The 18,897-nt window shown below is 39.0% G+C and overlaps 1 protein-coding gene across 8 annotated transcripts in view; it reads left to right on the forward strand.

Annotated features, from left to right (window-relative positions):
• Positions 1-18,897, forward strand: part of LOC118444870 (neural cell adhesion molecule 2) — a 194,150-nt gene that overhangs the window by 118,209 nt on the left and 57,044 nt on the right. For all 8 annotated transcript variants that reach the window (XR_014982324.1, XM_035873582.2, XM_035873581.2 and 5 more), the window contains one exon: positions 9,363-9,513. Coding sequence is in view for 7 of the 8 variants with exons in the window: in XM_035873582.2 (XP_035729475.1) it covers positions 9,363-9,513 (151 nt within the window). In the remaining variant the exon portion in view is untranslated. The remainder of the gene's footprint in view (positions 1-9,362; positions 9,514-18,897) is intronic.

An 18,897-nucleotide genomic window follows, 5' to 3' on the forward strand; every position in this document is an offset into this window, starting at 1 on the left:
GGAACTTTGACGACGTAATAGAACTTGTTTCATTTCTTGATATATCCGTTCATTTAAATCAACTATTCGATCGATTGATCGTATAACATAAGGATAAAAATAAAAAAGAAAAATAATATATCCATTCTATATTTTGATTTTCTTTATCGAATTATAATCTCAAGTGGTCGCTAGTGGAGAACCACTGGTACGGAGCAGTGGACGCAATCATAATCTGCCTGGTACTCGAGAGCCGGTATAGCCGCACACCAGATTCCATATTTCCCATTTCCATCCCCGGCCCCCCCCCTATCTTCTCCTCCTGTCTTTTACCCTGACAGCCGTTCGCCCAAGCACCTTCATCCTTTTCTCCTTACCTACACTATACGAGTCTACGTGTATCCGTGACCGGATCGCTTTTCTCAAATACCAACGTGTTTTCTTTATGTTGATAACGTATACGAACGTACGAACTCTAGGTTAGATTCCTTTGGTACGTTAGGCATCTACCAACGACGACGACAACGACGACGACGACGACGACGACGACGACGACGACGACGACGACAACGACGACAACGACGTTGTCAGATATGTGCGACGAAAAATGCCTGAGAAAATTTGCTTTCTGGGCGTGGCAAGAGCCGCCGTTGGCAATGTTCGGAAATGGGTTAACAACGCGCTACCGACCATTCGAATTTCCTACCTTATCAGATAAAATATTTTTCTTGGAGGCCCTTCGAACATTTTCACTTCTAGCATGTTTGACCTTAAAATAAAGATCTTTATTCTTACGTTCAATTTCCGTAATATATTTTTTTATTCTCTTCGATCTCGTTGTTTTAATATAAGACGACTATTGTCTGATAATTGACACTAATTAGCGTAAACGAGATAAAACGCGGGCGGGAAGAATTGCAAACCTACTCTTTGCACGAAGCAATTAATTTTATTCGTGGCTCATGCGACACGTGAATACACGTAAAGTTCCGTAACAGTAACGTTGTAGAATAGAGGGGAGGGGAAAACATCCCGAGCGTGGCACGCTTTTAATATCGCCGGACAGCTAGTATATTTTTTTCTACTTCTCTACGTGCTTTCTGCCAACCGTTGACATAAGCGGATGCTTTTAGATTGTTATACCTAATTCCTGAAACATTTGTGCGTTGAGAGATACGGTACTATTATTTAAACTCTCCGAAATGTTTAAACCAGTGATGTTATTTGAAAATTTTTCATTGCCGCTAATTTAGCCGGTCATATCTCTATTTATTTTATTAACCATCGAGGAGATTATCATCGATGCGAGCTTCTTTTTTTCTTTCATTAATGGATAAGTGAAAAAAGAGAGAGAGAAAGAGAGAGAAAAAAAAAAAAGAAGAAAAAGGAAAACATTAAGAGAGATAGAGAGAAATCATCTTTCCCTACGACCGACGACATTAGCTCGGAGTAACACGACCAGATGACAGGTTTACGAGAGAAACTAAACTTTTAACGAGCGCTTCTTTACGTCCAGCTCTTTTTTCTTTCTTTTTTTTTTTTTTTTTTTTTTTTTTTTTGTCATTCTTCTCCATCCTCGAAGTTGCCATTCCTATTGCCACGCCGTTTGTGATTTAATTTTCCTTTTTTCCTCTGTTTTTTTCTTCTTTTTTTTTCTTTTTTTTTCTTCTTTTTTTTTCTTTTTTTTTCTTTTTTTTTTTTTTGTCGCAATTGCGTTGGAATGATAGATGCCGGTATAAAGGGAATTGGAAGGAAGGAACTAGTAATCGATCTCTCGCTCTCTCGATGCTACGAGCTTCAATTTGCCCTTTAATTCGTAGCCGGTTTACAAAATTCAAATTGCAAAAAGAAAGAAAAAAAAAAAAAAAAAAAGAAAAAAAAAGAAACAAAAAGAAGAGAAAGAAAATGGGGGGAAAGAAAAGAGAAGAAAAAGATCATTCTTTACGTGTATAGGTAAAATAACACGCCTTAAGAAATTCTTTCATAGCGATGAGAAATGAGAGTGGAAGTTAAAGGGAAGCACGTTTATATTCGGTAGGGAAGAAAGGACAAGGGAAATCTTTTTTCGTGGGCACAAGATCGATCTCGCCGTCTGTGTCGCGGACGAGCGAACCGTGTCTCCCATAAATTTGCATCCCCATCGTTTTGTCCTGGGTAAGCTCGAACGCGCCAACACACGAAACGCCATGCGCAGTTGCTGGATAGACTATTACGCAAATGCGTGGACGTTAGCTCGCATCTCTGCGCCCTTGCGCTTGCGCGAATACGTATGAAGCAGCTCGGTGAGTAATTACGACGAGATAATTACACGAGGAACGTGGAATATTCGGAATGCGTGGAAATTGTGAAATTGCGCGGCATTGAAATCCGTGGCTAGGAAATCTCGTCATGAGTAGGATTTTAGTTCGAAAATGTACGTCTCTTGTTCCATAACATTCTTTATCCTTTTTCCTTTTTTCTTTTTTTTTTCTATTCTTTTTTTTTTTGATTCCTTCCTTTCTTCTTTTCTTTCTTTTGTTTTTATTATTTTTATTTATTTATTATTTTTATTTATTTATTATTTTTTTTTTCTTTTTTAATTTTATTTCCCGTATTCCGCTTCGTTTCTTCCTTCGTTTGAAAACTATCGATGAGCATAATTAATTCTTAAAAATGGCCGGCAGTATGGCTGGAAAGAGAGTGACAAGAGAGAGAGAGATAGAGAGAGAGAGAGAGAGAGAGAGAGAGCTGATACGGCGAGTGCGAACACCGTCCCTTGAGAGAATTATCGGCCAAGTACCTTACTTTGAAAAGTCCGACGTGCTTGAAACTTCTTCGTGGTTGAACGTCGCTCCTCTGCATAACCGCTCGATCGTCCCCGAAAACGTAAGTGCCTGACAAGAATATCGCGTGTTTCAAAGTGTATCAGACTACACTGCTCGCATACGAGTCACTATAGTTTCCTAAGAATCTGATAGCCGAGCAATTCCAATCTTGCTTTTCTTTCGTCGAGATAAAATTCCTTACGCGAATAGGAAAATACGAAATGTAATAATAACACTAAGATTAGGAGTGGTAGCGTGCGACTAATTCGTATGCTCGATCAGGTACATTCCGATGACAGAGAATTTATATAAACGACCTTGCCATGCTTTGTTATAGATTTTTACTTGAGAACAATCGTCCTATTGTGTGTTTAAATGCAACTGCATAAATAGAACTCGAAGTAATACCGGATCTTCTCGTTCTTAGTTAGGTACTGGTTTAAACTTTCAGTTTTACTCTGAACGATTAAGCGCTTTATATACTACCATGTACTATTACTATATAAAATATACGAGGATCTGTGTGCGTTCGCTAAATGACTACCACTTTTTTCTGTTTTACGACGATAACCCGTAGACGCTGATCTTAAAGTTTCTTAACTTTGTATCTACTCCTTCCACCATTCTCTTTTTGGTTTATTAAAATTTCGTAAAGGTGCGACGTGTCCTCTGATTAACTTTGTAAGAAAGTCACGTCTGTGTGTAAAAGTAAGTAAGTAAGAAGGAAAGAAAGTAAGAGAGAGAGAGAGAGAGAGAGAGAGAGAGAGAGAGAGAAAAAAAAAAAGTGGGGGAGGGAAGAAAGAAAAAAAGAAAAAGAAAACAGGTCTTCCTCGTGAAACATTGACGGATTAGTTTTGTTACATATTTTCTCGGCTCGTAAGATATAAAATGAAATTCGACATTGCCGACGACTTAATAAAAACTAAATAAACAATGGCGTAAAAGATTTTAGTATAAATACTCATCAAATATACATGAGAATTCTATGCATTTGTTAGAAATCATTTTTAAAATTGACAAATCTGTTCCTCCATTCCCTGGTGCCATCGATATGTCGAATGACGCTATTTTTAAATGATTAGATAAAAGGTATTTGTATCTAGGTAACGTAAATGATATATTTCTAAGCTCGGATGTGATATCTTTTTCTCGATCTAACGATAAATAGAAAATGATACTTATTTATAGTATCGATTCGATAGTTTTAACTATATTACTGAAATAAACGTATTCTGTTCTATCACGATATTTCGTAAATCATAAAATCTCGAATATACTCGAACATTGAATGTTTGATCAATGTCATGCGTCATAAAAAAGGTCTTTTCAAAAAATCCACAGAATTTTCTTCAGTCGTGAATCGAAAAACTCATTCGAGCGGAGTCTTACTGGACTGGTTGGTTGGTTGGTTGGTTCGATCTGAAAAATCGTGAAATTGCAATATAAGAATCGTATGGCAGAATATTTGTCAAGGGATCAGGGAGGAGTTAGAAGAAGAAAAAGAAAAAGATGAAGAAGAAGAAGAAAAAGAAGGATCTGAAGAAAGGGGAAAGAGAGAAGTGAAAGAGAACACGTATCCGAAGGATTCCGACTTCCTACGGGAATCCTTCGATTCGTTCGAGCGTACTATGACCGAAGATAGACGCGACATCGTCGTGTCTCGATTTGAATTAAACGAGAGAATTTTCAAGTTACCTCTAGAGCTTGAGGATCTCCCTTTGTTACATTACATACTTCCGACGTTATAACGGAACGATATCCATTTTCGATGTTCGTACGTGAGTGTCGATTGATTAAAACGGAAACGGAAGAGAGAAGATCGTTCTGTAGAGACTTTATAAAACTACGATACGGGTCATCGGCAGTTCTGTAGGTGAAATGTCATAACGTCCAATGGACGAATATCTAGGTATGAAGGGAAACGAAGAAAAACGAATTTCCGTTAGACTTTTTCACTTTTATCTCTCCTACTGTAAATTTTATCAACCGGTACGAATGCACTTTCCATCGGATTCCCTTTACGCGAAATAAAAATGTGACATCGAACAGGCGCGATCTTACATTATCAAATTTAAAAACTTCGCTATGATAATCCGTTTAAATATTTTATACGTATTGTCACGGCAGAAACATAAATTATTACATAACGTGATCTTTCATTTAATTTTCCTATCTTATTATCTCTACAAAAATATCTGACCAGCTTGTACAACGTACTACTTCTGGGTATATATCGCGCGAAAATCTACGGAAAAGAGGTTTGCGGTAGCGAAACGATTTATGGAAGACATTAACGATGTTCTATAATAGCCATCTTCGTCATACATTCTCATCTCTCGTTTTCTTGGTACCTTACACCGGACGCTGATGGCAGAATTACACCATTAGTATCATCCTCTCGAGGACGACATCCTCAAGACTCTTCCATCCAGGCATCCTAATGTTTTATTTTCTCGCTGTTGAGGATCAATCCGTCGGGAGTAAAAACATATTTGGGAAAAATGAAAGATTGCTCTACTAGTATATAAGGATACTAAGCCGCAGGATAAGCTCCTAGTGTCGGTGATGACGATAAAGAAGAAAGAATAAACGTTGAAAAAGCGACATCTTCGATGTTTCCCTTTCTTTATATCTCTCTATTCTTTTCCTTTTCTCTTCTTGGATATTTCCTAAAATTTCCAACGACCGAGTAGGATTTCACGATATATTTGTCCAACTACTATTTCATATCCTCGTATTTTTGTTTCATAACGGACAGTAAACTGAAAAGATGCGCGTTTGTGTGAAGATAATAAATATGTTGCTAGAAATGTTCTTCCTCTCTCTCTCTCTCTCTCTCTTTCTCTTTCTCTTTCTCTTTATCGAAGACCTATATCCCCGAGCAAAACTCGAATCTGAAAAGTAATCGCTCTTTGAAGTCTACCGCTGAAAGAAGTATGTACCGAATGAAGAGTGTTCTTCGTATGCTTTAGCAACATATAGTTAATAGGTGAAAGCTAACGTTCGTTACTTCGAATTGAAAGAAAACATGGGAAAAAAGGAGTATGAAAATAATAGGAAACAAGTAAAAAGAGAGGAGACAAGGATTTTATTTCTATGTGCCGATTCTGTTCTGTAAACGGTCATTTTTTTCCCCTCTTCACTTCGGTCCACATTTTCCTACGGAAAGTCGGGATGGCAAACAGGAACTTCATTAAGTGTGGCCGTACGCTCATCTCTTTGAAGTTGGTTAGCGAGCAAAAGAAAATCAAGGTACAAAAAGCAACGACTATGGTATATGGTGGCACGCTTGGTCGCCTTAGGTGACGAACAACGCTTTTCTCAAACGCCCAACGTCATCGACTTACACTTACACCAACTACGAGTTATCTTGGCTTTATACATACGTTTCGTTTATCAAGTGTATCCTTCGGTCTATCATAGATCATTTAAGCTTGTATATCGATTGAACACGGTCCTGTGTCTTTCGTTTTCGATGGTCTACGGTACTTCTCTCAACTTTCCTTATCGCGAAAAGAGACGAACGTTTTACGGAAAAATTCTTCAACGTTATATCGTAGCTTCCTTCATTCGGTTACGTTGAGAAAACGTTCCGAGCAATCGAATCTTCCATTCGAGAGTTGAATTTATAGTGCGAGATAAACGGCGTGCGCACGTCATGCGCGCGTCATCTTTGAAAATCGTATCGAGAAAACCTCTCGCATACATCTTACCCGTCTCTTCTCTGTTTGTACACGCTTTATATGGTAATCCATTCGCGATCCTCCATTCGCGAGAAGTCGTACGAAGCGAGAAGAGAGACAGAAGCGTTACCGTACGCCGTAGATAAAGTATGGCTCCTCGTATATTAAAAAGTAGAGAATAGTTTTGAGAGGATAGGAAAGTATATTCGTTTCCGGGTTGAGGATGGTACGTTCGAAAGCGGAGTGGCAGAGAGGGAGCAAGCAAAGTTGTGCGGCTTCTCGACACTGTCTGACCCACGGATTATCGGCTTACCGAGCTAGCACGCTTGGGTTATTTCTGCACATGGGGATGGGGTCGACCTGGATGAGGTTCGAGGTTTGAGATTGGTGGAGGAAGAGGAGAGTCACTCGTAACACCGATTTCCGGTATCATCCTATAGCAGATACTTTCGAATCGATCGCTGAACGAGAATGACCGAGAGTTAACGCGCTTGTATTTTTCAACCTGATATTATCTACGTATCTACCCATCTATATATATATATATATATATATATATATATATATATATATATATGTATTCGTTCTAGTGATCATGCGAGAAATCGATAGAGAATACATGGAAAACGAGATAGATGCATATAATATAAGGTTATAGCTGCTGCTCTTCGACGCTCGATTTCCATTATGCTTTCTCCGATGCACGAAAGCTTCGGTTTCGGCTCGTCTGTCGGGAATTTCGCTGACAGCCTTCCTTTCGAATGCTTGTTACTAATACATGCTACTAGGGAGCAACGTACGTTCTCGGCCACACACGTGTTCGCGCTGTATCAGCGTGACAATGTATTCTCGGCAGGTCGTCGATTCAGCGACGTTCTATAAAGAGTTGCGCTCCTTCCGCCGGGTCGAAACGGTATTACTTTTCCTGTTTTGCGTAGTGCGGAATCGGAAGACTGGATGATGGTAAGGAACGAAACACGAATTCTCTAGGAATAAAATCTGGACGGAAGCACGTTGTATCCTTTAAATTCTTTTCTCGTATTAAATATTTTTTTGAACGTTCGCGTCTTACGATATAAATAAAAGAAACGAAATAAATTTATTCTTTCATCGAGGTCAACTCAAGTTGTACGATAAAATCCTAAAGTAAGAAAAAAAAAAAAAAAGAATGCTCATAATATTTATGATTTGGAACGTTGGCTCTTGGAACAATGGAAGCTGACACTTTTAAGAGATAGATTATGAAAGATCTCGCGACCCAGGATTTCTCGTTTCTAAAAACGCTTTTCAACGTTTACCGTTTTCCTCTTCTCCCTCTCGGAGTAACAATGGCGGAAAGATCACGCGAAGCAAGCTACGCGACGACGCATGCTTGCCACCCTTCAGGACTCATAATGCACCGGAGGCAGCCCAGGGGAAATTTAGCAGACGCCGTGAAAACCGTTGTTTTATACGCTTATACCGTCGTACACGCGAGACTGCTTCGGCCATAGGTAGATACAAGGATAGGTAAGGTAAGGCAAGGTAAAAGCATTCGTGATCCCAGCAGCGAGTAACTCCATTAACGTTAACTTCGCGTCCCTCTTCTCTCCTTCTCTCATCTTCTCTTCTCGCTTTCTCTTGCCTCCTTCCGTTCCCTATACAGTAGCCTTCGACCGATCCCACAGAATCACTCAAGAGAACTAACCAAGAGCGGTCAACCAAAGGAATAATCAAGAATAACAAATATTATCTGTGAACGATCTAAAAATATTTCTTTCAATAATTCATCTTAAACTTTTAAAAATATAATTCATAAAAGGAAATATTTTTGTACAAAAAACATTTCTCACTTTGCCGGACGTTTCTTTTAAAATGATACGAAAGCGATACCGTGAAAATGCAGGATAAGAGAGAAAGAGAGAGAGAGAGAGAGAGAGAGAGAGAGAGAGGCGGATAGGAACTAAAAGTAATAAGGGAGACGTAACAGCTTCGTCGACTCGCACCAAGCGAAACTACCGTGGAACAGTTTCTAGGAAATTTGGTGTCAGCACACGTTTTTACGCGCGTGCACTTTCCATAGTCCCTCGCGCGCGCGTTCCTTGTTCTATTAAAATATATCAAGGTTATTCCCACGAAGAATAATTTTCTTCCTTAGAGTCAGCGAATATTCGAAAGGGCAAAATCCTGCGGTCTGCTGGAATTAGCCAGCGGGGTCGAACGAGTTGACAAATTCACAGATATTCAGAGGTCTCGGTCTCTCTCTCTCTCTCTCTCTCTCTCTCTTCTCTCTTCTCTCTTTCTTCCCCTTTGGACTCTTTAATATCCGAGTCGAAGCAACGGGAAGTCAAGGGGTGGAAAGATTCACGTTTTCTGGGGCGCGAAATCGCAACAGGGTCCTTCTCCGTACTGAGTTACGTCTCGACGTTCTCTGGATTCTATCTCAAGAGATCACCGAGCGAACGAAACGACCACGACGCGATAATTTTCTACTCATGATGGCCATATTTTCCCTTCAAAAAAAAAAAAAAAAAAAAAAAGAAAAGAAAAACAAAAAAGGAAAAAAGAAAGAATGAAAGAAAGAAGGAAGGAACGAAAGAAAAAGTAAAGAAGAGGATAAAAATAAAAAAAAAAAGAAAAAAAAAAGAAGAAGAAGAAATATTCTCCAGAATAAGAAACGAAAAACTTTCTTTTCTTCGTTCAAATCTCGAGAACGTAACTGTACATTTTCTTTCTTTCTTTCTTTCTTTCTTTTCTTTCCTCCTTTTCTCGTTCCTTTTTACTTTTTCTTCTTCCTTTTTTTTTTTTTGTTTAATTTTTTTGTTTCTCTTTTTTTTCTTGTTCGTCAGGAAAATTCCATTACGTTGAACGACGACCGAGAGACGACGTTAATTCTATCGACGATTTCACGTTACAGGTCCAGCTATCCCCGTGAGGGCGGTTCTTCGAGGTACGGCCGAGCTACCCTGCGATATTCGTCCACCACGACACAACGACTCGACCGTTTCGGGACACGACTCTGCCATTTTGATCGTCTGGTACAAGAACGACATGACACCCATCTACAGGTGAGTGCGACTGGATCGATCTCTCGTGTTCCTTCTACATAGCCCTCCTTCTCTTTACCTCCCTCGAGGTTAAGTTACTGCTTCGAACGGGCTAAAGGAAAGTATAAAAAGGCTACTAGCCTGAATACGCAACGTGACTTGTGCTCGTTAACTTCTACGATAAGAGCATGTTCGAAGAAAGGAAGCTTTCTCCTCTTTCTTCGTTTCTCTTTAGGATTTGCCTACTCCATTACTTGCGTATAGATCTATGTATTTATAATCTACATACGCGATCATCATTAATACATGATTACGTGCGAATCTAAATGAAATTTAAAAGTGTCCAATGGCCATTTTTTCCTTCGTACGGAGCAAAAAAAGAAAAAAAAAAAGGAAAATACAATATAGCGTAACGAACGATCCTCGCGAATACTGGCAATAAACCGTAACCGCTGATATATGTATCTACGGAATAATGCGGCTACCGATGTCCTTGATGAATTTCGTCACGTGAGCCACTTGGCTTAGGTATGTCATCCGTTCCGGAATTACTCCTCTAAGCCGGAGTCGAGAGATAATGGAGTCGCATGCTACGTAACGAACGACCGAAGGAACGTACTGAGGGAGGACCGTGAGAGAAGGCCGTGAAGAAACATCGTGAGTAGCGAAGAGAAGGGTAAATTCTCTCTGTAGAAAGAGGGGAAGGTTAGCTAGGTGAGAGAAACGGTAGCAAGATAATGGCGTGTCACGAATAATGCGATTTAAGTGCGACGGTTTCCTCGAGTGTCGCTCGCAATTATGTGCTTGGCTAATGATAAAATTGTATCTTGGTTTTCCACCTAGATATTTTTATCACCTTCTAACCTGTAAAGTACAAAGAATAACATCTACGGTTAGAAGGATATAAGGTAAAGTTTTATTTTTCTCACCCTTGATTTTATAGATAGAAAGTATTTACGTATATAAATATATATACAAATGAAAAATTTTCACTCTACTACCTTACAATAATTTTCACGCATCTTTTATATCATTTTTCTTTTGGATTAGTGGAATAAAAAAAAAAAAAAAAAGGAAGAAGGAGATATTCCAAATCCTTGTTATGTCTTTCGCTGATTTCAATCCGTACGCCGGCATGAACACGGATAATAATTTTTGATTCCGTTCAAAGCCGATTATAACGCAAAATCGGCTTAACTGAAAGACGACCGTTTCGTAATAATAAATTTGCACTGTTTAGTTTTTCGTCTTAAAAAATATACGTTTGATTTAATCGTACAATATGTACGAATGTGCGTTGTCCTATTCTTCTTCTTCATTGCCGTACGAGATGATAGTTAACACGTCAGGATAAAAGACGTGTTGTAAGGTAATCGCGTGAAATGCTTTTCAATATTATACTCGGCCGTACTTTTCAACGTCGACTGAATCATTTCCGTTCTTTCAACGTCGAACGTTAAGCGAAAGATACGTGACAAGGTATTAAAGCTAATTCACTAACTGATTTCCCATGTTGTTTTACTTAAGATGACGTTTCAATTGGGATTGATTTCATTCTATAGTCATAAATACAAGATCGAATTCTATGACGATTTTATCCCTCCCTCTCTCTCGCCTGCCCCACCACCACCACCAATGATATCTTAGAAATCATTATTCTTCCGAATGAAGCGTTGCAAGTGCTCAACGTCCGTATCAATTGTAATTCGCGAACAAGAGGCTACATAGGGCTTACCAAGAATAGAATTTTCTATACGGATATAGAGAGATAGTCATTGTGAATGAATATTAGCCGTGGTTTGTATTGCATGATAGAGTTGCCATGATACGAGATGAAATAAAAGTAAAACAACAAACGTTTGAAAAAAAAGAAAAGAAAAAAAAGAAAAAAAAGAGAGAAGAAAAGAAAGACAAAAAAAGAAACCAAAAAAGAACAAAACAGCAACGATTTGGAAAAGAATCCACAGGGAGACATTTTAATCGCGTTATCGAAACTTTACAATAAAAAGGAAAAAAAAAGTAAGAGTAAAAAAGCCAGTTCGTTCGTGTTATTCGTTCAATTACTTTTCTTGAAGTAAGATTTTCACGTTATCACACGCAAAACTACGGGTTTGTGAACTTTCCTTTCGACTTATCGCGTTACCCCCACGATCTTTACGGCGACTAAAACGTTCGTTTACTCGGTAGATTGGAACACTTATATCCAAGATATAGCTAAAGAGTCAGGCTGTATATGTGTGTATGTGTGCGTATGTGTGTGTGTGTGTGTATGTATATGTGTGTATGTTTATATGTATACTCACACGATTATAGATTCGTTCGCAGTCGCGGAGCCTCCACCGACTCGGAGGAGTTGCTTCGAAATGCGGTACAGTAGTCGTGCCGAGTTTATAGTCAGACAAACACGGGGAGGAGGTACCTATATCGGAGCAGGTCAGGCACGTAGTTTGACCGAAGTTAAGTCCATTAGACAATGCAAAATGTAAGACTTAAGTCTTAAGCCTATCGAGCGAGAGCCGAGCGTTGTTTGGTTACTACCACAGAGATGTAAAGCTCGAGCGCGGAGTTGCCTGTAATTGGCCGATTGGCTTAAGTCTTAACTTACAGGCTTATTCATTGTTCGCGGAACGTTCATTCTCTACATACATACATCTATACATACAAAATGTTAGATTTATGTAAGAGTTTTAAACTTTGAGAATATATAGAACTCATTAAGTTAAGTAACAAGTGCTTAGTCGACATGGATCGAAAAATAACACTTGACGAAGTTATAAATAGTATTTCATTTTTTTCATTACGAGAGAGAAACAGAGAGAGAGAGAGAGAGAGAGAGAGAGAGAGAGAGAGAGACTTAGAATTTTTCTATAGAACAAATATGATCGTAATTATGACTGAAAGGGAACTTCGTAAATGCTTCGCCAGTTCGGTAGATAATTAGAAGCTTTCTTTCTATTTTATTGCCGTCGATAATGAGAAAGTTTGTAACACGTTTTATCGATCTACTATTATTCATCTCGTTTATTGTTCTGGCCGAAAATAAAATACGTCAATCATCTGCCATTGAATGATTGCGCATGTCATATCAAAGTGATGTAATATTTATCTATCGACAAAAGTCGAACGTAACAACAGAATTTCTAATAATACATTTAGACGTATGATGAAAATAATGTCTTTAGTTAGAACGCGATCCTATTTGCAAGGCAATGTTCTAACGTCTAAGATGTGATAACACGACAAATTTCATCCTTGTCAAATTTATTCCCTCTCGTTGCCGAACGCTATTTCCGCTTCAATCTAATATTACTGACGTACGTGCATACGTTACAACGCCCTACCTATGTAGTTTATAGGTATCTATATATACGTTCTGAAATCCCACCAACAAATTGCACTTTCTAACGCTACGTTAAGCAAAATGTGCGAAACGCGATATCGGTTTGGTGGGTAAACGCGCGTGATCCGCGACTATCAGTCATGTAATTCTTTGTCGAGCGTCGTCGAATCCCTTTAAAATGTTCTAACGCCTCGATATTTTTTTCTTTCTTTCTTCTCTTTTTTTCTCATTCGCACGGCAAGCATGTCGAGATATAAAAGGATTTCATTCGATATTTTTCGTGGCGATCGTTAAACACATTGGTGCTCTCCCTTACTCTGAAATTATATCCCTCGTCGAATGGAACATTTTTCTTTTTTTCTTTTTTTCTTTTTTCTTTTTTCTTTTTTTTTTATATCTTTTCTATTCTTAGCCTTTTTTTCTATTTCTCTTATTTCTACGAATACGCTAACTCTTCTAAAGCCGCTTGGCATTCTCATCACGTTCTCTCGGTTGCGTTTTGCAACATCACCCTTGGAGAGCATCGCCCTTTGAAAGTCGTCCTCGTAACGCCTATTAGCTTCGCCGTATTCGTCCGTCTGCAGACTGGCACAGCTTGCACGCCTGAACTTTTCCGTTCGCTCGGATTTTTATTCAATTTCCTGTCGGCGTCCTGTCGGATTTTTCACTAACCCAGCTAAAATATCATATCTTTTATTCCCTATCCAAAGTCGAAAAAGAGAATAACGAGGGAACGTTAATTCTTTGAAAAAAAAAAAAAAAAAGAAATTTTTTTTCGTACGATTCCGGAAAAGGATTTTCTTTTTCGACCGAACAAACCGAGATCTCATAAATATATATCCAGAATGTGATGCTTAAAGAGAAATAATATTTGTCGGCATCGTTACCGTTCTACTATGTAATCCAGAAGGTAAATAACATTACCGACGTTCATCGTTCGACTCCAGAGCACACTTCCGACTAATGCACAGGTCATGGATCCTCCGCCTGCGTTGCGTCGTTCATGAATATTTATGAAACTCGGATAACCCGCTTGAAAATCGGTTCCCACGCCGAAAAAAAAACAATAAAAAGTGGACGGTTTCTGAGTACTAAAAGCACGGTCACGTCTCTTAAGAGACTATTCGTCTTTCTTCGTTTCTTAATTGTTTCGTTTAAAAATCGAAAGAAAAAAAACAAAAGAAATATATACATTTATAAACGTACATTCGTCGCGATGGATGTTGAGTCTTGTAATCGTAAGTTTATGAATGCACACATACATATATATATATACATATATATATATATATATATATATCATGAAAACTGACAGGAAACGATTAAACTCGCACGATTGAAAAGCGCATACTTCGCTGACACCTTTCCACAACGGAAGTATCGCGTGAATACGAGCTGTCCCGTCTGTCATTTCTCGCAATCCTTTTCGTTCCACTTATGAAACCCTACGCTATATCATATCGTAGTTAAACGTAATCACCGAAGAAAGTTCTTAAAAAACTTTTGTTTAAAGAACTCTCGTTTAAAGAATTCTTGTTTAAAGAAAGAAAAGTAAAAAAAAAAAAAAAAAAAAGAAAAAACACGAAAAAGAGGAGTCGAAAGTCAGTCAAAATCAGTCGGAATAAAAGTAGTTGTAAAATCGTCATCCGGTAAGAAGAAATGATGAAATCCGTTTCGCATATTTGCACGTACTCGGTCGTACATACCTAGACGAACATTGAAATAGTGAAACACATATATTTCATAGAGCCAAACGGGGCAAAGCAAGCTCTCGGATTTTGCACTTGCGTAGTGTTAACTCTCTCTCTTTCTCTTTCTCTTTCTTTCTCTCTCTTTCTCTCTCTTTCTCTCTCTCTCTTTCCCACGGGAGACTCCAAATGATGAAAGTTCTACGAACGTGCGTCGGCTGTTGTTAAATAAATTATCCGGCTTCTAATTACGTGAAAAATAGTGAAAACTGGAAGAGAGTCGTCCCAACCGCCGCCGGGAGCGTGTAAACAGGTCGGTCGGTGCTTCCCGACGGTGAGAGAGAGAGAGAGAGAGAGAGAGAGAGAGAGAGAGAGAGAGAGAGAAAGAGAAAGAGAAAAGAGAAAGAGAAAAGAAAGGGAGAAAGAGAGAGAGAAAGAGGAAGATAAAATGGACTAAAGCGAATGGAAAGAGGATGAGCGAGAGGGCAAAGAGGAAATAAGGGTGGAACGGTTGAAGCTCGAGGCAAAGGGAAGGATACTCGGTACCATTATAGTCGTGCTGTCCCAGGATCTTCTACATATTTCTCTGTACCAGATTCTCTACAGTTTCCCGTATAACGGCTTGGTGCGATTTGAATAAGACAAATGCCCTTCCACCGTAACCGTCTTTCTTTCTTGTCTTTTCCATTCTCGAAGGATCTTTTTGCACATTAATAAATCGCTTCCAGCGTCTCAGGTGTCGTGGCTTACACGTAACATTCGCTGGTACATCTCATTGCCTCAGGATCGGCGCCCCTTGTCGTTTTGTACATTATATTCGACGTTCGATTACTTACGCGACCGTCAGAAGTGGCTGCAGGACGTTTCTAGGATGGTAAGGAAGATGAGCAGGAGGTTTGTGGTGAATACGAGCCGCGGGCAAGGATGCCACGACAACGATGCCGTTGCTTGCCGTGCACTAGCTAGTTCATAATGAAAGCAATGTGTCTTCATTTAGTCGCTTGTTTCGCAGCAACGGTAGTCGGTATAGGAACGGTATAATGGAAGGTAACGCGCTGGATCTGCAGTAGGTTGCAGCCCAAGGTGGTGAATACATCCACGTACGTCCTCGTGGAAGATATCAGGAGCAAAAGAGAGGGGTGAGCGAGAGGAAGAGAGATAGAGAGAAAGAGAAGGGATAAGGACTGTGTATATACATATGTATATGTGTGAGTCTGTGTGTAATATGTGTGTTTGAGAGAGAGAGAGAGAGAGACAGAGTACATTATACTACGGGTTAGTCGCATATAGCCAAGGGACAATGCTCTTGTCTCTACGGTACGCCTTGTTTGTTACGACTGGCTTCCTCCCTCTTCACGGCCGACGCGACCCTTCGTCGTCCACTACTCTCCGCTACCGCCACAGCCACAGCTACCACCGACACCGCAACCGACATTATACGCGACGCTACCTCCTCTTTAACCTCCCGTTCTATCCACCGACGAAATCCATAAACCCCGAAGGAGTTACGAGTTGAGTTCGCGCCTCGCGAATCGACCGACATTGTCGATCTCTATTTAATATTATATATTTAAACGAACGAATTCGAAATTATCGAAAAGTAATAGTCGTGATGGTAAATCGTGAGAAAAAAAAACGAGAGGGAAAAAAAACTTGCTAGTAAAATGCGGAACGAATCGCGTACCTCATTCAAATGGCACTTTGCATTCTTCCTTCTCCCTCTCTCTCTCTCTCTTTCTCTCTCTCTCTCTCTCTCTCTCTCTTTCTCTCTTTCTTTCTTCCTTACTTTATCTGGGTTTTCCTATTCGATTCAACTTTTAATAACCGCTATCCATTTACGATGATTCTGAAACTCAACTTGGATAGAATGCCGTCCTGGTTCCCACAGAGAAATGAGAAATCGGAGAAGAACAATGATCCTTACTCTTTCTTTAAGAAGGCTTCGATTTCTTTTCCGAGTATTTCCATTCGTAATTATTTACGAATGACAACGAGACTACAAGAAAATCGTGAAACCTTTCTCAAATAGAATCCTTATTACTGTCCGTTAATTTTAAATTATCTTATTAAAGAAATGATGGAAAGATTTAAGAAAAATTTTTTCCAAGATATGAATTTCCTACGTTAAAAGATTTTACGAAAATTTTATAAAAGAAACTTTTACGTTCCAAGAACTTTTCTGTCACTCACTCAGCATCGTAAGCCTTATTCGTAAGCCACTTAAATAATATGCAAAATAATTTTACGAAGGTAAATAGGTTTTACTTAACGTGTATAATATTTCCTTAATTGAAACTCATTAAGACGAAACCGTTCTTGTGATATTTTCTTGTATGTATATATATATATACATACATAAAACCATATAATATAATACATAAAACCATCGCAATAATAAACATTAATTTGATAGTGATATCTATTAACGATTCAATTACCGAGAAAGAATTTAAAGTGAAATGAATAATTACATTGCAACGATTTTCATGAATTAGTTTATATTCTTGTATACATACATGCATACATAGATACGTACGAGTACATACATACATACATACATACATACATACATATAATATACATGCAATATACACATATAGCGAATATATCGAACATTGAATAATAAACTAAATGATTTTGTTAAATAAGCTCATAGAAATGATATTATATATCTAAACGGTATTGCTCTTTTTTTAGAAAACGTATTCGAGTCACATAATATTAGATCTCGTTCATTTCGAAAAAGAATAGGAAAAGTTTTCAAAAGATTATAGTGCGCGACCCTGCGGGTCGATAAGGGCAGACGAGAAGAGTTAATCGCGTTTTCGATTCTCCTTACATTCGGATTACTCGCGTTCGTAGAGATCGACGCGAATCCCGAAGGTGTTGCGATCAATGAAAAACCTCGAAGGGCCACGTGCCGGCCGTCTATTCGCGGTAATTTCAAAGTTTTCTTTCGTTTACGAGCTGCGAAGGGTGAAATCCGTCCATGTGGTTTCCACTACTGCAAGAACGTCGCACTTCTCGACTCTTTGCCTCTCTCATCTACCAACTTGCTTGCCCCAGAAACGTGACTGATGGACGAGACTACACCCCTTGAATTTCTTTTCTTCTTTTTCCCTCCTATTTCTCTCTTTCTCTCTCTCTCTCTCTCTCTCTCTCTTTTTCTCTTTCTCTTTTCTTTTACTCGAGCACGCCAGCTTCGACGGCGAACTTTCAAGCGCTTTTACAACGTCATAAGCGGCAAATCTTTCGAAAGACGAGATAAAGAATGAGAGAGAGAGAGAGAGAGAGAGAGAGAGAAAGAGAAAGAAAGAAAGAAAGAAAGAAAGAAAAAGAGGGAGAGAGAGATACAAGAAGCCCGTTTCCTCTATCTTTCGAAACATCTTCGCTCTTTATTAATTCGACTCTCGACTCGAGGTATCTTAGATCTCGTTTGAAAGAGAAAGAGAGAGAAAGAGAGAGGGGGGGAGAGAGAGGGAGAAAGGGAAAGAGAGAGAGATAAAGAAAAGAAGAGGGAATCGAAGAGAGGCATGAGTACCACCATACTCCGAAAAAGCGTTATTTTCAAGATGGAAAGTAGCGATGCAAGAGTAGGTATGAATAATGGACGTAGTAGTTGGTACTTGGTCTATCCAAGTTGACGAGATAAAGAAAGAAATAGTGTAAGAATAAGAGAAAAGAGAAATTGAGAGAAGGTGAAGGAAAGCAATAGGACGAGGGCGTGTCAGTGTAGGTAGGAGGCGAGGTAGGGCGCGAGTTGCAAGCGCGAAGCAACACGAGAGAATAGGGAATGAGTTTGCAAATGAGCGGCTATAGGTACTCGTGATCGAAAATACAAGCGTGTACTAAGAACGGCCACTTACCGTTAGTACGTGCGCTACCCTCGTCAAGTAGATATTTTTATTACCTCACGTAGTTGGATATAAGAGAACGGACAGGTGCGCACTTCTCACAACGGAGGCTAAGTGCCGCAAGGGCCGCGTCGTGACGCTTTACTTTACCCTTTCCTTGCTACTTCGGTTCCCTTTGATTCTTCTAAGGCAAACACGGAGAAGAAAAAGTTACGAGTATGTATAATGATCTTTCTCTCTCTCTTTCTTTCTCTCTCTCTCTCTTTCTCTCTCTCTCTTTCTCTCTGTCTTTCTCTTTTACAAGTACGCCGTTTTTACTATTATATTTTAAAGAATAAAAGACATTAGTGCAGGATTTTTCCTTTTGTTTTCCTTTTTTCTTTTATTCTATATAACTCATTAACAGACATTAACTATTCGAATATTAATAGCCATATGTTTCAATCTCAACGTCCGTTCCTATTTCCATTGTCAAACTTCGTAATATAATTAAATAGTAATCCAATTCCCTTGTCGTTTCCTT

This window comes from Vespa mandarinia, chromosome 1 (genome assembly GCF_050613455.1).
Source record: "Vespa mandarinia isolate Hongniang chromosome 1, ASM5061345v1, whole genome shotgun sequence".
NCBI classification, from domain to species: Eukaryota; Metazoa; Arthropoda; class Insecta; order Hymenoptera; family Vespidae; genus Vespa; species Vespa mandarinia.